The sequence below is a fragment of the Drosophila rhopaloa genome, unplaced genomic scaffold (assembly GCF_018152115.1).
Source record: "Drosophila rhopaloa isolate 14029-0021.01 unplaced genomic scaffold, ASM1815211v1 contig_2, whole genome shotgun sequence".
NCBI lineage: Eukaryota > Metazoa > Arthropoda > Insecta > Diptera > Drosophilidae > Drosophila > Drosophila rhopaloa.
In genome coordinates this window covers 20,912,636-20,936,326 of record NW_025335083.1, presented here as the reverse complement: position 1 = coordinate 20,936,326, position 23,691 = coordinate 20,912,636, and the positions used below count along the sequence as shown (strand labels likewise).

At 39.0% G+C, this 23,691-nt stretch overlaps 1 protein-coding gene across 7 annotated transcripts in view; it reads left to right on the top strand.

The window, feature by feature from the left end:
• Positions 1-23,691, top strand: part of LOC108038807 (brain tumor protein) — a 41,290-nt gene that overhangs the window by 13,314 nt on the left and 4,285 nt on the right. The window contains exons 2-4 of one of the 7 annotated variants that reach the window (XM_044460183.1): positions 702-763; positions 14,630-14,890; positions 16,573-19,738. In XM_044460183.1, the coding sequence (XP_044316118.1) occupies positions 16,624-19,738 (3,115 nt within the window). In that variant the 5' untranslated portion in view covers positions 702-763; positions 14,630-14,890; positions 16,573-16,623. The other 6 variants (XM_044460186.1, XM_044460185.1, XM_044460184.1 and 3 more) reach the window with 6 other exon arrangements.

Sequence of the window (23,691 nt, the reverse complement as noted above, 5' to 3'; positions counted from 1 at the left end):
CTCATACCATTGGACAACCAACCAACCACCCACCACCCCCTTTTCATTAAACCACTCGAGCTGAGAAATTGCCCAAAAAGTGACAGTTAAAGCCGGTCATAATTAACAGCGTTCATCAATTACATGAGAACGGCCCACACATATAGAAAATCCCACCTTTGGCAGTAGACCGCAGTGACAAAGCTCTTGAATACGGCCTCATCCGCCCACTTTCCACCCACCATCACCCGCAGGGAAGCTCCTTTTTTTGTGTACAGTGCATAATTAACGTAAAGTGTTTCACAGGGCAAACCAAATAAAAAGCAGGGGAGGAAGAGTACAAGAGATCCAAAGGACATGTTAGAAATAATGCGTGTACTTAAGGGCTTTTATACCCTAGCAAATGGCTTTATTAGCTGGCCAACAATTTGGCCGTCAATAAAAGAAAGCCAATTAAATCTTAATTAAGGTTTACATTTGTATAACGTGGGCTAACACGTAGCGTTTTATAAATAAAGACTTTATTCTTCTCCGCATAATTTTATAAATAGAGCTCACGGAAAATTAAAGTAAAGTATGTCTGAGACATTAAATGTCTTTTAAATAATATTAAGTAATGACTTAATGATTTCCATACATGTTTCTAAACTTTGGACCATAATAAAATATACAAAGAAAATAGTCATCAAATCATGATTAATTTTGTCTTTATTTATTTTTAGAAAAACCTGTTAAACTTGACCAGAGGTGGAAATCTTACGGCTGACATTGGAATAATTATAAGGTAAGTTTAAGATGTTTTTAATTGCTCGATTATTAGATGTTTTAGGGTAGTAAGAGTTTCGTGCTGTTATTTTTTTTGGGTTTTTTTTTATACATCCGCATAGACAATAAATCTATCTTGAGACCTCTTTTGTATATCCCTCTCTATTTTTCTGCGCCGTGTGTCCTTCGTACTAGAAACCCAATACCTGCCAGCATGTGAAGAGAAGCTCAATGGAGTGAGTTATAATGGGGAAGGCGGAAAAAGGGACGGACGTTGGCTTATTCATCATATCTCACGTACGCGTCTGATGTCTGGAGTAGCTCCTCTTCTTCTCATTTGTATGCCATGCGGGTGCCCATTAGAGGGAGACAGAGACAGGGGGACAGAGAGAAAGAGATGGTGAATGGGACCCCACATATCGAATGCGAAACATGTGCTAATGCTGTTATTATTTATCTGGTTATACCCGACACTCTTAAAGTTAAAGGGTATATTGTATTCTTGCAAAGGTATGTAAACAGGGCAAAGGAAGCATTTAGGATCCTACAAAGAAGGTATCTTTATTTAAAGGAATGTGGAATGTCGACCTTGTTGAATATGGAGCTATAAAATTGTGGTACAGTACAAAATTTTAGATTAGTTAGTTTTTTAAATGTGTCCTTTAAGGTTTAGCACTGCAGGCAACGACTTTACAAACTGATTGCAAGGTATTTTACCGTCGAGACACTTGACTTTATCGTTCTAACTTGTTGTTTCAACTTCCGCTCGAAGGATTGTGGCATAAGTGATATATATTTTACCACAGGACATTTATCAAGAGATCACAGATTTTATTTCACTTTTTGTATTAATGTCAAAATTGTTTTTGTTGTTGTGCGAGAGCAACAAGTTCTCAAGTTTTTGTGTGGATTTTTTTTTTGCCTATTCATGGTCCGCAGGTCGCCGGTTAGTTGGTTTATTGACATCGCCGTTCTGCCTGCGTCGACGTCGTCGTTAGCCACACACACTTTTTTCAAGTTCGTGAATTTTTTAGCCGTTCGTTGACTCTTGCCGTTGTTGTATTTCTATGTCTGTTAACGTTTTATTTATTATGTCCAAACTAATGTCATTTTGAGGCTGTCTCTGTATCTCTTCTTTTTTTTTTTTGGTTTCGCCATTCGCTTCTAGTTAAAAGTCTCTTGCCCCCTTTGCAACAATATTTTCGCAACATTTTGACCAAACCGTGAACTTTCCGAGAATCACAAAGGAAAAGGAAAAGAAAAACAGAAATAAGAAGGGGAGCAGAACGAAAAAAAAAGCGCAACTAAAGTTCGGATTTCAACGAGCTGATTGAAATTTCCTGAGGGGGCGTCTTCTTCACTTATTAGTTTAATGCGAATTATGAGGTCAGTGCAGAAACAAACATAATACACAAAAAAAACCCGCGTGAAGATACCGAAAAAAAAAGAATAAGGGGGCCAGACGACAGAAGAGAGTTCAATGAAGTGCCCTCATTAGCTTTAATGTAAGGGGATATGGTGGGCGTTGAAAACCGAGAACGATCGGCCTCGAACCTTTAATAGTGTCCCAAAACAGATCCCCATCCACATGCGGGCCAAGTGGCTAAAGTTACTTACTCCCTTCCAACAAATTTAAATTATGAAAAAAAGAGTAAATAAAAGATAACATTCGCGTGTCTTTCATTGGATTCATATTCTTAGTATTCTGTTGCCAACTCAAATTAATGAATAAAAAATAAACAATTAAGAATCTTCAAAGGTTTTTGTTTGCAGTTTTTTTTTTTTTTTAAGGTTGAAATGAGCAAAAGATACTTTTATTGCTTAGTATTATTTTGCCATTTATTTGAAGGCAACTTTTTTGGTATTAGTTCGATCGATTTAAAAAATTAACTAATTGTACAAGAATCAACAATCATCTTCAACTTCTCCCAAGCATTCAAATTGTTTCGTTCTTTAAGTATCAGATATCTGGGTTACTAAAAGAGTAATGGCATAGACTTACGAAGAAATGAGTTTCAGAATCCCCGTTTTTTTTCTCGCTTAAGATGGTTTCCATTATGCCATGAATAAATCGCTCGTGTTCCGGAACTAAAAGGTGTAACTAACTGTTTATAATGCCAACGCGCAGATCCATTAATGACATAAGAAATGACAAATGTGTCCATAGTTGAGAAGAGAACATGCAACACTTTCAGAATTTCTACCACTTCCTGCTTTCGTAAGAGAGGCTCGATCGAATGATTATTTATGTATGTACATATAAACCCCATACGGCTCTTAAAACCCGACTTCACCTGGCGTTAAAATGAGTGAGAGGGACGGGGCGAGAAAGAGGGAAAGAGAGGGAGCGACAGCTGCAGCTCCTGCTGCTGCTAATTTCCGGTTTCAAGTGTCACATTTTTTTTTTCAGCCCAATGTCTTTCCCAAAAATTATTGAAAGAGCCATAACAAATATGTGATCGTTTGGTGTTGTTGTTGCTGCATTTTATATGGTTTATGGGTTGGGCTTTCCCCCTCCGATCAAGGGAAACATCTGGCGGTGGTAGTTGTTGTTATTGGTTGTGTGTGACAGCTGCTAAAAGGGATCGCTCGTTCCCTTAATTTTTTTTTGTTTTTTTTGGTCCTCTCTCACTCTTGCCAATGGAAATTAGCCTGGCTGGGTTATTGAAAAGCGCTCGATTGAATTGTCTGTCAATATGGCAATAAAACTATTGAGGCTGAGGTCGGTCGGCTAATGAACGCTGTCGTTTCGGGACCCCTGCCATAATTCCCCCTCCCATTCATCTGGAGAAAGATATAGGATTCGGAATTTCTTCAACTCATTCTATTTCAGATGTCAACACATCTTCATCAAAATCAAAATAATGTAATGATTAAATTGTATAAAAAAACAACTTTGAAACATATGTTTGTTTGTATATTACCTATTAAAGAGTTTCCTCAAAAATTATTAATGAATTAGTGTTATGACTTTGGATATCATTTTGCTAACATTATATAATTTTATTGCTTTGAAAGTGGGTTTTTGGGTATAAACTTTTTAAGAGCCAGAATTCAGTATTTGCTTTCCATTCTTCTCACAATGAATAATAAACCGTGATGATCATATCACACTTTTGGTCATGTAAATGAATGAATGAAAAAGTATAAACAACAACATGTCAAGATGTGTAAATATGGAATTTACAATAATATATTCAGGTTTACAGCTAAAATATTGTTGTTAAAATTTGTTTAAAAAAGATTTCTGTTGAATTATATTTCAGTATAAAATTTATCTGATGTTTAAACTGTTTCTTTATCATAAAATTACACGTTCTGTATAACGTCAATGACTTGTTCATTTTTAATATTTCGTTTGTTGCGCCAATTGTCCCCAAATTATGTAAGCCTAAATATTTTAGTTTGCATAAACATTTCAGTACAAGTCCAAATTTTGATGTCTTACATGTGTATGTTTGTTAAATGAAACTTTAAAATAGCACTTTAATGTTGGTACTATTCTGTAATTTTTATGGTTGGATCGTTAGTAAATGTGGCAGATGTATTCCAGTTTGCCAGGTTTGACTGTATTTCTGTCCGTAGCGAAAATATTTCAGCGCTTGGCGTAATTGTTTTTTCTTTGCCATTGGTGGCTGGCTTTTTTTTTGCTGTATTGTATTTGCTGGATTTTTTGCGGCCGTATCTTTTTTGCTACTTTAAGCACGTCGTTCGTCAGAGGAGTAAAGTCGAAGGTTCATGAACCGCCGGCAAGGACAAAAGTTGAGGCTCTGGCGACGGGACAGAGATGGCTATATATATATATATATATATTCGGACATATCGATCACATAGGGAGACTGAAAACGGAACAGATTTTTATGCCCGTGCCACATCCCACTATTCCACTTGTTTCCCAGCAGCAATATCTTCCCATCCCAGAAAGACACTTGAACCCATCAATTCGTGGAATTCAGACGGGCTAAACCAGAAAAAGGAAAAAAAAATAAGGTAAGGTTCGGGAACTGGAGCTTATAAATACCCGTAGAGGATATTACCAATTAAAGATAAACGTAAATAGGTACATGTGTATATGTATCATTTTTAAGGAAACATAAAGTGGTTAAAAAAACATGGGTATTAAAAGATATTTAAATACAAATAGTCTTATTTATAAAAAAGCTATTACAATTTGTAGCTTTTTAAGCGATTACTCTTTATAACTCTGCCTACAGTCTTCAAAAATCATAATAATCTGGAATGGTAATACCCATTTCCGTATATAGAATTGATTGTATGTACATATGTACATATATCCCAAAGGTCGGTGCGTCAGTGCGTGAGGCACGCAGCCTCACGAGCGATACCATCGCAATTGGCGCACAAGAAATCACTGACCTTGACTTTAAACAAAGTTTAAGGCCCTTTGTAGCAGCCACCAGTATATAGGTGTATTTCGTTGTATTTGTATGCATGTATATTTATGTATATATGTATGTACATACTCGAACAAGCAGCATAATTATAGAGCCGAGCGGCGTTTCTAGACTGGTTTATTCTCCAAAGTCCCCGGACGTCGACGTCGGCGGTTGCCATTCCACGTTATTCTTTTGATTTTGATCAGAAAACGTTGAAAACGCACATGACGCAAGCGCGCAGACTTTTACCTTGTCCCCCCCTCTCTTTCTCTTTCTAATTCCCCATCTCTCTTTCACATATTCCTATTGCATCAGCGGTATGAGAAAAGTCACCAGTTGTAAACTAGCCTAGTTGGTAATGACCATAAAAAGCTAAACTTGCTTATACCCAAGTTTAGACATATTTACAATGGAGTGAAGTATTTCTGGTCTTGATCGCGTTTGGTTCTTTCTTCCTCTGCAGCAAAAGAATTAACAGTTTAGTAAATGTCGTGAATATTTTGTGCTTGTTGAAAATTTCTTTAAAAAATACCTTAACTTTAATCTTTGATTGCATTTTTAAGCTACAAAATACATTTTTATTAAATATAGTAATAGAAATAAAGTTAACTCACTTAGAGGTAAGTGATGCTGGGTCACTTGTTTCACTTGATCACTTTTATGGATTAATTCCAATCAATTGTAGGGAAATATAGAAATATCAAAATTCATAAAAGTGTTAAAAGAAATTTCTGTTAGTGTTATTTAATAAATAATAGTTTTTGTTGCTTTTATTAAAATAAAGAATAACATTTTGGAAGATTAACGTTTAATACCAACGTTTAATACCATTTTTAGACACAAGCTCTTATAATGATTTAGGGTTTTAAATTCATTCTTAGATTTTAATAGCTATTGCTAAATTTATTAAAAATCAAATAGTCATTCTAGATTTCAGAAGAATACAAATTTCAGGAACCAGCCATCCATCATTGTTCCACACCGCGAGACCTGCAATCATTTCCAGTTCTGGTTTCATTCGAATTATGACACTTTTGCGAGAAATCTGAATTTATGCAAATTAAAAACGAATAATCGCTTATTGCGAAAGAATCCCAAAAATAAATGAGGATGATAATCTTTTGACTCACTGCAACGGTTCTATGCATGGGGTTTTGCCCCGAAAATCGAAAAATAGTACAAATTACCCCATGAACAGTGTTATTTTCTGCATTCTCCGCTGCTTTCGCTCTTCGCAGCCCTTTTTCGGCCTCTTCTGTGTTGCTCTTCGTTCTTTTTCGTCATCTCCTTCACCGCTCTCTTTTTGTAAGTGCAGCTCACTCCCACTCATGTATACATGTACATATATACAGAGCCCGGAATACTTGGAGTGCACTGCTCCCTCGTGCAATTTATGTTCTGTTCGAGTACATACAAACATACATTTATATGAACGTATGCCAGTGTAGGAGGTTGTCAGAGGTCAGTCTCATCGTCTGTATATATATACCCGTTCCAATTGCCACTCCATTCCCTTTGGCGTTCTGCAGAGCCGAAACTAGATTTCCCGCTCTCTTACCCTCTCTCTCTCTATCTTGCTGGTTCTTTGTCTTTCTCTCTCTCCCGCTGGCTATAACTGGTTGAGTGAGTTTTTTATACCCTTGAAGAGAGTATTATAATTAAGTCAGATGTTTAAAAATCGCATATTCGGCTTGATATCGAGATTACTAATTTTGGTAACCATTTTCAATTTAATAATATTAATTTCTAGCTCCCAAAGGCGCATTGGTTGCTCAAGTCGGGTTTCTTCTTTTTTCTAACAAAGGTTCCAAAATAATTGTATGTAGAATCTGGAAGGGTATAAAACAATCGACATGAACAGAGCAACATAGTTGCCTCCTCGTTTCTTTTTATGTCGGCTTGGCTCGTTTCGTTTCGTTCCGTTCCATGTCGTTCCCCGTTCCGTTCCGCGTCTTGTAAAAATTCTTCTTTGCCATGCTGGTTCATTCTCATTCAGTTCTTAACACTCGCCGGATAAACAACACAACGCGTTCATTTCCCGTCGCGCTCAGAGAAAATATACATACTACCACTGCTGCGTGTGTGTGTCCGTGTGAACTGTGCGAAAAGAAGCAATAAAAAGTATTAATACTAGTGGAATAATAAGTAAATCTAAGTGCAACCGAAACATACACATACCTAGCCTATGTACGTATGCCACGCCATGAATATGCAAATTATCTGTATCTAAAAAACAAACAAAAAGAAACAAATTGTTTAGTTCTGCTCTTGCTCTTCTTCTTACTCTGACGCCGTAGAGTTCATCAACTTGTTTAGAACCGCGTACGTGAGTGCGTGACTGTATATGTGTTGGTATTGCCTTTTCCTGCTGCGCTTCTTGTTCGGTTTCTTCCGTCTCTTTCTGGCAGCGCATCACTTGCATTGTTGTTGTTTGTTGCAACAAAACATTTTTTTCTTGCCTATTCCCCCTCCTCCTCTTCGCTTCCTTCGTCGTCTGTTTATTTCTCTGTGTGTTTGTTCTTTTCATCGGCCGCGCGCATTGTTGTTGTTTGCATTAACTTTTTACGTCTCTACGCTTTTTGTTATTATTATCTCATTTCTTATTTCGTTTTGCGCCACTGTCTGTGCTTTCTATACTCGCCAGCAGCAGTTTTTGTAGATAGGAAAGTCCCTTTCTGCAGTGTTAGAAACATAATGAAAAAAACAACCGTCGGTATTTTTGACAAAACCCATAATTTAAGGCAATTTTCCTTTAATCGCCAGTTGATCAACTTGAAAAAAAATTGTAACTAAAGTTGGTAATAACTTTTCCTAATATATTACTAAATAATGGTATTCTAGTATAATTATTTTAAAAAATCTAAACTTTTAATGAAACCTTAAAAAAACACTTACTTACTTACTATATGTCAAATATATATATTAAATGTCAAATAATTAAAAAAGGCTGAAAACGAACACAAAAAATGAACAAGTTCAAGATACCTTTTAATTAATTTAACTTTGTTTAAAAATCTTTATATAGGGAAGACAGTTAAATCAATATCTTTTGTGCAATTTCTCTTGGCCAATAACCACAGTAATTGCAAAAGCAAACAAGATTCGGCAATGATAAAATGGTTTAACAACCTTTTAAGCCAGAGGGGTGCGCACTTCCTTCAACTCAATGCGCGACGACCTTCCCCCGTCCAAAAAGTCCGCGAGTCGAGCCTATTTATCGCGACCCAACTGTTTAAACAATTCAATTCCCCAACATTCAACTCTCGACGAATGTGTTCATGGGTTTTTGTTGTCGATATTGTTGTTGTTTTTGTTGTTGCTGCCGCCGCGATGCGGAAGAATAAAACACGAGTTTGTTTTCTTGTTTCTGTGTGTATTTTAAACAAAAATTATTACGGCAATGTTCTTTAAATTTAATCACTGTAGACTGATCGACGTGCGAGCCACGCTTGGGGCTTCTCATTAATATACAAACTGCCGGTATGTGTGAGTGCCTGTTTTATTTACGCCGAAAGCAAAAATACAAGACAAGAAAACAACAAAAAAAAACTAAAAACGTGTTTAAAATTTGTTCCTATCTCTGTTGTTGTCTGCGTCCAGTGTACAAACATAAAAACGTACAGAACGGAGAGACGAAACATAAACCTATCGATTGATATATATTCCATGTGTCTTGTTTCACGCTCGATTTGGTGACGCCAGCAGAGCTAAAAGCTACGCTTACTGATTAAAAGCTGTCGCTGGATTTTATATATGGAACTGATTGCAGTGGGCAATAGGAAGCGGGAATTTGAAAAAGGCAGATATAAGATTAAAAACCCCGTAGTATACATATGCTCCAAGTAACAGGCTTTCGTTTATTAACAGATTGGTTTTTCAGTTTTTTTTTCCGGAACTCGAGAACTACATGTTACAACTGTTATTAGCTACAACTGTTCTCTAAACAGAAAGGTTTTCTTTAAAAAAAAATAACTTAAATTAGGTGTGTATTGTATTGTTTTGGTATGGTTTTATAGAACGTAAATTTATATTAATATTCGTTAAAGTTAAATTTTAGAACATACAAAGCTATTAAGTAATTGTCATCCACTCGGTGATCACTGTAATCTCACAGATGTGTCGAGAATTTTCTTATTAACAATTTTGATCAGTAACGATTTGGACCATCTCCAATCGATTTGCTTTTGCCAACCAATGTCTTATGTAAAATGCATTTCCTGTACTGTTTTTGTTATTTACTGAGTTTTTCTAGAACTTGGTCGAGGTCGCTCCCTCGTTTGTTCCCGCCAATCTTTGCCAGCTCTTCTGCGATGTACCAATTTTGTGTTTTCCTTTGCTTTGTGTTGAGTGTGTTTCCATTATCAGAAAGCGTCTCTTCAACACCACGTAATAGATAACGCTGAGAACCCGAAAGTGGTACAACTCTAATTGAAAATGTAAAAAGCAGATAGTAAATATTTATCAGAAGTTAACACGCAAACGAGGCGAGTTGAGAACACGTTCCAATTGATTGGATGATGTGGGGTTGCAGCACTAGAAGATAGCATGCCACTAAAGTGCATCTACGGTTGAACTTCCTTTAAAAAGTAGATTTTCGAGACTCAAAAATAATGGGTCGTTTTCAAATAGCCAATCTTGTCTTTTGTTTGACAGTTTTGCGCATTTCGGAATTTTCTTTTAAAGATAATTTAAACTAATTTAAACCAGAGCTATGTAGCTTTTGATAAAAGTGGAAATGAAAAAAAATACGATAATGCGCCAAATGAATATTCGAAATTAGAAATACTTTTGTATTCCAGTTCATGGTTAGAATAATTTAGATTTAAATTATCCTTGTTTGACAAAAGGGTCCCGAATTCGTCTTTGGAATGCTCGATTTGTGAATGGATATTCCCAGCCGACACTGTACCTGTGCAAGGTTCCCTCAATATTTCCTACCACCACTGTAGAAGCCAGGACACACAGACACTTCCCATCTCGCTCACTCTCTCGTGCTCTCGAGCAGGAAGGCAGAAAAAGAAGCAGCAGCTAACGAACCACAGACACTACAAAGCGCAGTAAGAAAGAAAAATGTGCAGAACAAAAAAAGGAGGAGACAACAGAAAGAAGAACAAGAATTGCAACGACGCCGTTGACCTGCGGGGACTTTAATGCGAGTGGGAGAAAGAAAGGAGATAGACGTGGGAGAACGGCGAACGAAAGATGGGAAAGGCAGAGGGGGAAAGAGCGTCTGGGATCTCGGGACCCTCTGTTAAATTGGATGCTGGTGTTCAACCTCCTCTTCTTTTCTCCTCCTCTTTGGCAACAATAAAACTCTTCCCTTGTGCAGATTTTTTCTTCTTTTTTTCATCCGTTGTCTCCTTCAATAAAATGCGTCAAGTCAATTTCATTCAGCAGCAGCTGCTGCTTTGGGGGTCGCATCTCTGCTGACGCATAGTTGGCGTCGTCAACAAAAAAAAATTGAGGCGGGAGGAGCAACCGTCTCAGAATTCGACGAATTTCACTAGGGATTACAGTCAAGATCGGTAAACCACCAACTCACTATTTCGTGAATAGGAGGAACATAAATTTGAGCTACAATAGTCACTGCGTAACTTACAAAAAAATATCTAAGATAGTTCAACTTAAGATTCTCGATTTATAATCTAATCATAAACTAGAGATAAATGAATCACTGGCCTAAATTTCTCTTCAAAATCAACTCAGTTGCTCTTTGGTAGTATCCACAGTATCGTAATTTGCATCGAACCAAGGCAGCGGTCGTGATGTTTTGGCGGTGCCTTTGCATTGAAATTGAGGATGAGATGGGATGGTTGCTATGGGATGAGGATTGGAATTGGGATCGGGACGGATATTTTATCTGCAAACTGCCAGCATTTTTGTTGTTGTCTCGCTTAGAAGATGCCTTGTGTGTGTGTGTGTGCCCCGAGCAGGTAAAGGTAGTTTTCTTTGTTCTGTTTTATGGCTTGCTCTTTGTGCTTCTTTTTTTTTTTTTTGCTGGTTTTGAGTCTGTATCCTCTGCATATAGTTGCGGTCAAAGTAATAGCACTTAAGATAAAAGCTACTCTGCAAACATTAACTGGTTTTATTTCCATTAGTTTTTAATTTTAAACATGAATGCATAAGTACAAGAAAATGTAATGTGCTATTATCGATGTGGTTGGCAAATTCAAAAAAGCGTTATTGGAAATAATAATTTAATATGTTAAATAGTTAGATTTAGGCTGTGCCAATATTTCGGCCACGGCTGTCGTAGGTGTATGTGTCATGTTAATTGCCTTTGTTTTTGTTGCTATTGCTGCTTTTGGTACCATTGAACTCTCTGCTGCAGCGCTGCCATCGCAGTTGCAACCCCAAAAGCATTCCGCAGGGGAATGCATGGAAGTTGAACACAGCCTTGTTTATTTTGCTGCACAACCAGAACATTCGCGCTGCTCCTCGTCCCCTTCTCTGGGTGTTGTTAGTTCGTTTTGCATTTTTGCGGAATTACAGTGGTAATTCTAAGAATAAAAACTTATAATGATTTAAAGTTCGCTAACAATTTATTATTTTGGAATTAAATTTACAGGACGTATTTCAACATAATTTGTTTTGGGATTACTTTTTTTGAGAATGAAACTCGAAGCGCTCATAACTGGTTTTTATTTTCTAGTTAGGTAGGCTTGACTGTATTTGTTAATGTATAGGTGGTGTCCACCTTTTTTTTTCTCTCCCACACACTCTAGATTTGGCTTGAACTTGGTGCTGCTGGCCACTCTTGTTCTTGATCATTATTTTTTCCATAATCATCGTCATCAGCACATCGCAATGCCTTGTTTTGTTTTCTTTCCACTTCTCCTGAGCCATGAAATTTATAATCTTGTACAAATTGTTTTGCATTAGTAATGCCTGTGTGCAGTTTGTTCCACTTCTCACATGGGGTAACCACGTCGATTCTTTTGCTCCGCTTTGCTTTGCTCCCTTTTCTTGTTCATTCTTTCTTCCGTCCTCCCTCGATTCTTCTTCTTTTTTTGTGCTTAATTATGGAAAGGAGGAAAATGGGGGGATCGGGCACGCCCTCAGTGCACTGCACTCGCATTTCTGATTATTAGCCGCTCTATTTTTAAACACTTTTACAAGCGGTCTGGAATTTGTTGGTACACCCCTCTTTTCACCCCAAAAGAATGCTAAGTAAAACATATGGCACATGGTCTCCACTCCCTTTTCCCGAAAAGTCGAGACGATACAATTCTTTTGATGGCCTGTGGCCCCAAATGATATTAATCTTGTCATGATATACAATCCAACTGTCAGTTTGATTTGGCCCGAACCACTTTAGCACCCTCCCGCCTGCTTTCCGTCAACTATCTCTACGAAATTTGCTAATCTAATCAATAGGCAACTCGCTTATTATCAACCTACAATCCTCTTCCTAGCAAAGCTAAATTATTGCTCTTGTGCTCTAACTGAGGGGTCGTGCACTTCTTAATTATTTTGACAAGCTGTATGTTTGGTTACATGTATAACAAAGTCATTTAGACTTCTGACATAAGACTAGTATAATATTGCTTTTTAAAATGAATATGGTAGACTTGAAAATTGGTGTATAATTGGAAATACTAGCTTACTTTGTAGGAACCAATTTACAAAATATTTCTAAACAGCTTTTATATAAAAAGATTGTCAAGCTAGATGTTTTTTTATGTGGGTTTAAAAGTGGTGTAGTATTTAAGAGTACTTCAAAATGTCCACTATGTTATCCAAGATGATACCTTATCTTCTGGTTGAAGTAAATAAATCGACCGAACCAAGATTGGAAGGGTATTGCAGTTTCGTTAGGTCAAAAATACAGGTCTATTTTTTGTTTGCCCCTTAGAACGGTGACGTTTTGGTGCTATTCTTGTGTTTATTAACTAATTTGTTGAAATTACCTGTGGTAAATTTATGAGTCAGGTTTTTTTGTCTAGTTATATACATACATACAAGTGTGTGCGTGCCAGGTGTGAGCGGAAAGTGCTTAAGTGAGTGATCGATACCTTTTGAAGATCTCCGCTTTTTTTTGCCCTCCCTCATTTTCCTCGATTCGCAACAGTTGGTAATGTTGCAGAAAAAAAGCCGCTATTTTACACATGTAAATCTGTATTTATATGCATGTGTGTATATATGTAATTCTCTGTGCGGATTTATGTGCCTGTCGTCTGGCTATTTTTCCTCTCTCTCTGCTATCTGCTGTCTCTTTCCCGCTGCCGTGTCTGCCGGTGTACAGAAATTTTCGCTAGTCAGCTATGTATGATGATGAGATGTGATGATGCTATGCTGCTGCAACTGCAACGTCATTTCTAGCATAGTTGTCTCTTCTTCTCGACAGTTCTGCGGAAACATAGAACAGAGAAATTGAGAGAGATAGGGAGAGAATGAGAGAGATGGGAAGAGATAGCATGAGAGAACCTTTTGTTTTTATTGCTTTTGGATGCGGTCGTTGCCCAAATTGGGGAAAAACATGCGCAAGACCGTACACTTAGAAAAGTTTATACATTTATTATTATCTGTTTTATGGTATGACATACCATATTAGACCAGATATTCGTTGACTTGGACTTAATTGCCAAACAATTTAACATTTTATTTTGCATATGTATCTGTCCAGCTTATCTTTTATATTAAACAGTTTTTTTCGGTGTGTAGTTATCGTTTATCGCTTCCTGCTTGGTGTGCATCTCTCTTGACACTTTCTCTCACCTGCTCTCTCTCATTTCTCTCATTAGTTCTCCCACGCAACCTGTAGCGCGCGCAAAAAAATCTTTTTCCGTAGAAAATTGTTGCTCTTTCCTGGGGGGAGGTTTTCTTTTTTATTTATTTTGTTGTGGGTGATTGGCCGCCATATTGTTTTGGGGGTGGCTAAAACATAAGCAAAAGGGGGTGGTGATTGTGCAGTTGTATTGTTGCTTTTGCAGCCGGCATTCAACAGTTCGGCAAAAAGAGCGCTCATTTTTGGGCTCGTCGACGTCAGTCCCTCTCTTTGTAAATGTAAATAGGATGTATTGATTTTTCCCTGATTTCCTCTAGCCTTTTCCCCATGTATATTTGAAGCAGTTTGTTGGCTAAATTGCAGACACAAACATTTCAGACTGCGGAGTAGCATTGCATTGCATTGCTGCAACTTTTGAAGTTGCTGTTTTTTGAGCAGGAAAATCCCCAGGACATTTTGCCGCTCTCTCGGTCGCTGCCTCTGCCGGCGTCGCTGCCGGGACTTTGAGCTTTACCCGGGTCGCTGCATTATGCGCAGAGTTAGTTTTGCAGGGAACCGCGTCGCATTCACGTCACACACGCAATTTTGTACATAAAAATAGCGAAAATGTATTTTACCTTTAATTTAGTCTGCAGTGTCCTTGCCGGAAAAACACCGCGCACGTCATTGTAATGAACAACGAACAAAAAAAAACTCTCAATTAACCTTGCATTCAATTATCCTTTCTAATAATCATTTTGTGCCCTTTTTGTCATTGCAGCCTTTTGTGCGCGCGACGCAATTAACTGACAGCACTTGAAAGTATGCTACACAAATTTGTTTTAACTTGTTACTGCAACAATAACAACAACAACGGCAACCATCCCACGCAATTTATTATATAGACTGCGTTAGTGAGAAAGAGCGAGAAAGCAAAAGCAACTAGCAACAAGAAGCAACAACAACAACAAACAGGAAACCAGGAAACGAACTGGAATATATAGAAAATTCTACAACAAAATACAACAACAAAGCAGTTAAGGTAAGTCGGCTTATCTCCGTTTAACTAGTTTTATGTGTTTTTTTTCTGTACATTGGTTGCTTTGAAGGGAAAATCACCGGGAGATATTGGTTTTTATCAGGGATTACGAGGGCCTATATTGGGTGCAAGGAATTCAGGATGCGCGGTTGCAAAGTATCATACTCAATATTAATATCTATTTAATTTCAGAAAACTTGGTCATTTTAAGTTCCAACAAATTTATTTAATTATATTGAAGTTGCAGCCTGCCGATCTAGATCAAACTTGGTATGCAGATATACCCATTTTATTGACGAAAGTTAAAAAAATGTCACAAAGCGATTGTAGTGGACCAAACTCTGGGGAACTTATGTACAAAATAAAATGTGTTTATTTGTTTATAAAGATTATATTTTTTTTAAATTTTAAATTCTGAACTTTAGTGTTCTTCACAACGAAAATGAAAATATATTAATATTATAAAGGATTTTCTAGAGACCACTGTGAATGACATTTAGCTTGGGTGTGTGTGCATGATAAATGTACATTCAGTCTAGACAGTTGCAGTCCCTTTCCCCCATCCCCTTCGCATACAACCTTCCCCCCTTGGGCGCATTTTTCGGGGTTGATTTTGTATTTCGTTTCGCTGGCTCTCTTGGCTTTCACTTCAATTGCCTTTTACGTTGATTTTCTTGTTGACGGAAGTTTCGCCTGCTCTGGAAATCTAGAGAAGTTTCTCCGGGGCTCCAAGGTTTTTTTTTTTGTTTACTTTTCTGCGACAGGGGTTTGTTGTGAAACTCCCCATTTATTTTTTCTGCTCCTGCTTCTGCTATATTCCCAACTCAAAGGCAACGAACCGCGAAGGCAGCAAAAAGGGGAAGTAAAATTATGATTACGGGGTGTCCTTCTGTCTGTGCGTGCGTTTATTGCATTTCTGTCCGTCTCTGAACGAAGGATAAAGGGTGGGGGATATGGATTCTGTTCCCGGTCAAAGTCCTTTCATCCCGTCGTACAGCTTCACTTTTAGCTTCGCTCCTCTCTGCCGTAAGCAATTGGAATTGTGTTTAAAAGCATTCCGTGGGGGCGTGTTTTCTAGTTTGATTCGATTCTGTTGAGGAGGGGGTATAGTAATATTGGGGGGGATATACATACTGTCTTCGAAGATGTTTAATAAAACACTGGGCACAGCTGTCGCCCTTTAGGGGATTAGACAAGAGAGTTGGAAGGAGGCAATTAACTACAAATTATGATAACAAAAAGGGGATGACTACGAGAAAGGGGGCCATTTGTGGGGTGTGGCATATTTGTTTGTTTGGGGGACCATGGAAATGCCAAAACGTTTCGGTTCAAGTGGAGGTGCTGCTGACTCATAAGGATAAAAGACAAGAACCGCAGGTGACTCATGGGTCATTCGATTTAAGGGAAGGATTCGGAGGGGAGCCAGGGGAACAAAGAAATAAGCTGACAGTATTAAAATAAAAGCTGAGATTAGTTAATGTAAAATGTAAAGGGAAGTTAAACCACTAAATTAGGATCAGCAAGTAGGCACATTAGCGGTTCTTAGTTACCATTCAACAATGAAAATGTACAAGAATGGTATGTAGGGTTTTAATAGTAGCACTAAGCAATAAAATTCTTTAATATTTTAGAATTCTGCGAAACATACATAGTCTTAATTTTCTGCTTGCTCTGTTTCTTTGCAGCTGTTACTCCTAAAGGTAAACGGAGCCACCGACGGCAATTACTCCACAAAGATGGCGTCCTCACCGACACCATCTCTGGACTCAATGCGGGGCGGGGCGAACTCGATTGAATCGTACGAACACGCCGGCTATCTATCAGACTCCCCGCTCACGCTGAGCGGCTCATCGCCACCGGCCAGCGATTCGGCAATCTGCAGTGACGAGTACACAGGCGGCAGCAGCGTAAAGTCGCGCTCCGAGGTGACCGTGATCAATGGCCATCACCCCATCTCGGCCTCGGTCTCGTCCAGCTCCTCGGCCAGCTCGTCATCCTGCTCGTCGTCATCGTCCTCATCCTCGTCTTCGTCCTCGTCATCGTCCAGCTCCTCGACCAGCGGCCTCAGCGGTTGCGGCAGTACTAGCAGCAGTGTAATTAGCGCCAACAATGTGCCCAGCAGCAATGGACCGGGCGTAATTGGCAGCAATCTTCAGGGATCCAACAATGGCAGCAACTCGGGCATCAGCAGTCTGGTCGTGGGTGCCGGCAAGGGCAGCAACAGCAGTAGCAACAGCTCCTCGGGCAACACATCCGCCAATGGATCCCCGCCACGTTGCACGGCCTGCAAGAGCAAGTGCAGCGATGCGGTGGCCAAATGCTTCGATTGCCAGAGCTATCTGTGCGCCAATTGTGTGACTGCTCACGAGTTCATGCACTGCTTCAACGGGCATAATGTGTGCTTGATCAAGGGTTTCGAAGCGAGCACCACTGGTACTCCTCTGTCCGTGGGTTCGCCCAGCAACAATCCGGCCTCGAATGAGTTTAAATACGCCAGTTCGCTGACTATGATGCTGCAGCAGCAGCAGCAACAGCTCGACTCGCAGCAACAACAGCAACAGCAGCAACAGTTGCTGCCGGCCCAACCCATGTCGCAGCTCTCGAAGATTGTACTGGCAGCCGCCGCCCAGGCCAACCAGGATCAACAGCAACAGCGGGAGGAGAGCATCTACGGTTCGCTGCACCCACAGCAGCAGCAGCAGCCGCAACAGCAGAGGCAAATCTTCTGCCCACGACACAAACAGGAACTGCTCAAGTTCAGCTGCCGCACCTGCTGCATTCTGGTGTGCAAGGAATGCATTGTATTGGAGCACTCCACGGGACTCCATGAGCTGGAGATGGTGCAGTCACCCGGATTGACAACCTCGACGGGATCTACGGCTAATGAGACAGCTTTGCAGACTCTGCTCGCCGATATGCGCGGCAAGATTGGCGAGATTGTTGGCATTGCCGGTAATTCGGACCAGAATCTCACTAAGGTTAAGCTGCAGTACCAGAAGGCGCACAACGAACTGAACGAGACTCACCAGTTCTTCGCCTCCATGCTGGATGAGCGTAAGACGGAGCTTCTGAAGGAACTGGAGACACTGTACTCGGCGAAGGTGAACAGCAACAGTTCGTGGCAGCAACGTTCCCGCGACTTGATCGACAAGGGATTAGCCACCTGTGAGGCGGTGGAGCGGAGTCCAGCTCCGTCATCACCTTTGCTGGCGGAGGCATTGCTTCTGCGCAAATCCCTGGAGCAGCAGTTGCAGACAGGCATCCAGGAGATGCAGCTGCCCTTCGAGATGGAGTTCATGTCCAACTATCAGTCGATTCAGGCCGGCGTGCGCAACACGTTTGGTTATATTCGGGCAACCAGCTCAGATGGAGGCCATGCTGGCCTCAGCCTGACCAGCAATGGCCATGGAAAGCAGCCCCCGATTGCCCGGCCCACGCAGAGCGCCAGCAACAGTAGCGCCAGCAGTGCAGGCAGTGGCCACCATGGTCACCATCAGCAGTCACATGGCCATGGCCACCACAGTCACCACCAGTCGGCACACCATCAACAGCTGCAGGCGCAATCTTCGCTGCATGGCTTGGGTCTTGGATTGAGTGGCGCTAGCCTATTGGACAGCAGCACCAACGGAAGTGGAGCTGGTGGAGCCTTCAGCAATGGAGGACTTCTGTTGAGCGGTCGCGATCGCAGCGCCCTGGCCGTGGAGCAGCATTTCGGCGAGCTGATGCCCAAGCGAGGAGGCGGTGGCTACAGCGGCAGCAATGGATCAGCCGCCGGGACAGTGGCTCACTACAACCCATACGAAAAGTGGAGCAACGGCGGCAGCGACAATCTTTTTTCGTCTGTAACTAGCGGAGGAGCCGGTAGCTCCGCCGTGGCTGATGCCTTCGCCAGCCTGTCTTCGGTTGGAGGAACCGTGGTGAGTGGCGGTGGAGCCGGCGGTAGTACCGTGAGCTCGGAGTCACTGCTGGACCTTACCAACAAACTGCTCTCGGCCACCATCTATCCGCCCAAGTCGCAGATCAAGCGCCAGAAGATGATCTACCACTGCAAGTTTGGCGAATTCGGCGTGATGGAGGGCCAGTTCACGGAGCCCAGCGGCGTGGCGGTGAATGCCCAGAACGACATCATTGTTGCGGATACAAACAACCACCGCATCCAAATCTTCGACAAGGAGGGACGTTTCAAATTCCAGTTTGGCGAGTGCGGCAAGCGGGATTCCCAACTGCTGTATCCCAATCGTGTGGCCGTAGTGCGCAATTCCGGCGACATCATCGTCACCGAACGCTCGCCCACACACCAAATACAGATTTACAATCAGTACGGCCAGTTTGTGAGGAAGTTCGGAGCCACCATACTGCAGCATCCGCGCGGTGTGACCGTGGACAACAAGGGACGCATCATTGTGGTGGAGTGCAAGGTGATGCGGGTGATCATCTTCGATCAGAGCGGCAATGTGCTGCACAAGTTCGGGTGCTCCAAGCACCTGGAGTTCCCCAACGGCGTGGTGGTCAACGACAAGCAGGAAATCTTCATCAGCGACAATCGGGCGCACTGCGTCAAGGTGTTCAACTATGAGGGCCAGTATCTGCGGCAGATTGGCGGCGAGGGCATAACCAACTATCCAATTGGCGTCGGGATCAACTCGAACGGAGAGATCCTCATCGCGGACAACCACAACAACTTCAACCTGACGATCTTCACGCAGGACGGGCAGCTGATCTCGGCGCTCGAGTCGAAGGTGAAGCACGCCCAGTGCTTCGATGTGGCGCTCATGGACGACGGCAGTGTGGTGCTGGCCAGCAAGGACTACCGGCTCTACATCTATCGCTATGTCCAATTGGCGCCAGTGGGTATGTAAACACACACACACACAGACACACACTCCATGGATGGGAGTCCGGAAAGGAGGAGGATCTGTGGTCCGGCTCTCACTACTGCTCCAAGCTAAGTTCTCAATAGTCTGACTTGCGCGGTCTTTCCAGCTCTAATTCTAAATCTACGGAATCGAAATTGAAATCGAAATCTATAACCCCCCTTATCTCCTCCGATCTGTCACATCTCTCATAGCCTTAGACTTTGCTCGCTATGTAATAACACACACGCACACTGTTGGAATGATTTTTATTATCTTTTAAATTATTGTTGAATTTTGTTTTATTTTTTTTATATATATATTTACACTGTTAAGCTTAGTTTTTATTTTGTGTGTATTTGTTTATGATAAATATATATAATGTGTATTCATGTTCATGTTCAAATCGGATAGTGCCGCCTCCTCTCTATATCTTTGCACACTTCTCACTTCGAACCCTCCTCTCTCGCGTGCAAGTCTCTCATTCGTTTTGGTTGTCGATTAAAAGGGCACACCAAACAAAAAACAAAACACACCAGAAACAAACAAAAAAATGACACTTTTTAACTATATAAATACCAGAAGGAATCCCTCCACTTTTTTATGTTCATTGCAGACTGCAAGCAAACAAAAAATATGATAAAAAATTAACAAAAAAAAGTTAATATAAAATAAATTTAACAATTAACCGCTTACAAAATGTCGAAAAGTAAAGGAAGCCGCGTATCGAGCATTAATTAATTAATAATTGATTGTAATTCTTAGATATATGATTGCGCAAATTGTTTGTTATTATTATTTTTGATTGCATAAACATTTGATACATTATATATTATATAACTGTTTTTTACGTTTATAAATTATTTTTGATTATACTACTTATTGATTACTGATTATTTATATGTATACATTAATTAATTATCTTCTAAGACATGTTTGCTACTTTTATACGAAATCAACCGAACCCAAAACCGAACCGCGACACAAACAACAATTCACAATTTTTATACTCGCTTAGTTTTTATGTTTTTTCATTGTTTAATTGTACTTGTACCACAACAGGAGAAAGAAAAAAAAATAACACTAATAATAATGCAGACAAAAACCTTTTGCCGTTTCTTAATTTTAAACAAAACCAACTAAACGCACTGAAAATAGTTGAAATTTGTGTTCTTAATTGTTGAACTATTTTTTTGTTTAGGCATTTATTTTTTAAAATAATTTCTTTGTTTAAAAGCAACACGGACGAATTTGTTGTTTTGCCCAAAACTATATTACTATATTATATGCAAAAATTATTTGTTGTCGAATTGAATTTAAATAAATATTAAAATGTGTATATCAAATAAAACAATGCGATATTTATATACATCATGCAAATGTTTTTGATGCTGTGCCCCTCCCCTCGCAGTTAGTGGCGTGTGCATAAATCTATTTAAAAAATAAACAAGTAACATTTAACTGAAAGTTGGCAATCAGCGCAGAAGACTTAAAACATTTATAACTATTATAATTATACAATTAAATATGACTATGTCCCCACATATGCATATGTATTTATATATTAATGTATGATAAACACTTAAACGAGTAAAACAAACAAATCTCAAATAATTTAATAGTTATAAAGAAGAAGAGTAAGAAAAAACATGCCAAGCCAAGCCAGACCAATAGCTTCTTTATGTTTCGTTCTTCGAAAGTAATAGGTATTAAATATAAAAGCCATACAGTGCGCAACAGAATGGACAGAAATTAGGATCTAATAAGTTGTTGAAGCATTTACTAGACAATTTCTTTGATTTGTGGTGTCTTATTGTTGTGTTACGCACTGTATGTATTTGGACTCTTTTGCTTGCAATGATTTTAATTAAAAGCATTTATTTTGAAAGAATGATTGCAAACCTAACGAAAGTGTTCTTTAAGGGTTAGTTAAAAAGGAAGATAAAAAGTTAGATTTTTAAAGTGAATATTTAATATACTATTAAGGAAAGGAAATAAAACTTTTTGAGACTACAAACGCAACATTAACAGGAACAGCATTTAAAAAATGTTTATTTTGTAATTTTAAAAGTAATTACTATTTTTTGTTGGTTTTGCTTGGAACGCGACGCGAACCCCGCCCCTTCAAACCCATATCGTCCCCCCATTGACACACCCACACATAAGCAGGTATTAGATTTCTTGAATATAATTTTACATTATTGTATTAAAAAACGTAGTATTTAACTAAAATAGTTTCCTCTTTGTTTGTTTTGAAAAAACGCTTTGCTTTGTGTAATTTTTGATTTGGTTTGATTTATTATTTGATTTATTCTATAATTAATTATGTTTTGTGTGTATTTACTTAAGTGAGATTATTAAATATACGAAAATATATTTTTTAGTTCTTTCTTGTTGTAAACTTAATTGACTTATTGTATTGAAGATGATGTATCTATGTAAAAGTAGCTGTAATAACGATGAAGGGTTTAAACAAAAGTATTGTACGTTTTCTGTGTGAGAAACACTTTTTACTTGACAACCAAAAAAACAAAAACTGTTGAAAATTTTTATATAAAAATTGTTGAAAAAAAACCCTAAAACACAAAAGAAACTGCTAATTGATGGTATTTATTATGGCCTAATGCATAATATTTAATTGTATTTATTATTAGCATTTTAGCGTGCACAAACAGTTTCTGACAAGGACCTTTATTTGTATTTTGTGCTTGCATAAATTTGTTTTTATGTTTATCAACTATTATTATTATTATTACATTTTTAAATGTTATACAAGAAACGAACTACAAACACACAACATGGGACACAACAAATAAGATAACAAATAATAAAACTATAATTAAACAATAGCCTAGCAAAAATCTGCTCTACGAAACTGTTGTTAAAGCCGACACAAAAACACAACCCAACAAATGCCACAAAAACCAACTGAGAAACAATTAAAGATTTTTATACATATTCTGATAAAAAAAAAAACCCAACAAACTGTTTGCTTTATTTATTATTTATTTGTATTGATTATATTTTCTTTTTTACTTTCTTAGAATTTTTAGATTTTTGTATTGGTTTGAACAGATGCGATGTTGTAAACACTCTGATGCCGACCCTTCTGCTTCCCTTAAACCCTTTCTTCCTGGCCCTAAAAACCCCCTTTTCTCCGTCTCTGACATCTATCTATAGTAGTGGTAAACTATTTAATCTTTATATGGATATATATGTGAATGTATGTTGATAAACAAATTGATGAATTGAGAATCTAATAGACTGTGCAACAAAAAATGGAAAACCGATACAAGTTTTTTAAATATATATATTTCGATATATTTAAACATCGGTTAAGGAACAACAACACAACCCTAGAGGAAAAACGAAAAAAAAACAAATAATATTTATATTTACCTATAAGATAAATTGTGTAACTATAGCACAGTGAGCTATCAAAACTAACTATATTAGCAGTTTTATTTCCGATATTCCAGATCGATATGTAAACGATTTATACCGCCAATTAACTGTGCTCTAACCCTCTAAATAACCAAACATAGGCGTCAAGGCCCTTTGACACCTGCTTTGGTATCTTGCTCTATATATATAAACCGATTTATGTATGTTAACATTGCCGATATAGTATATGTAGTTGGGCATTTTGCGTGTGTCGCCATTTGTGATTAGTATTTTTTTGGGGCAAAGTCTCGTGTAACCCAGAAAAAAAAGACGCCAAAAAATGTAAGGAAAATTCTGAAAGGAAATTCAAAAGTAAAGTAACTCCACCAGTCGCGAAAACCATTTAGGAAGTCAAAAACCATTAAGACATTTTGAGTAGTGCTAAGTGTAAGTGTTGTTTAATAAATGGCAATGCATGCTGGTGTCGAAAGACACCACATAAACATATATTAATCATATTATTGCTACTATTATTTTTTGTGATTGTTAGGAGCTCTCTATGAATGT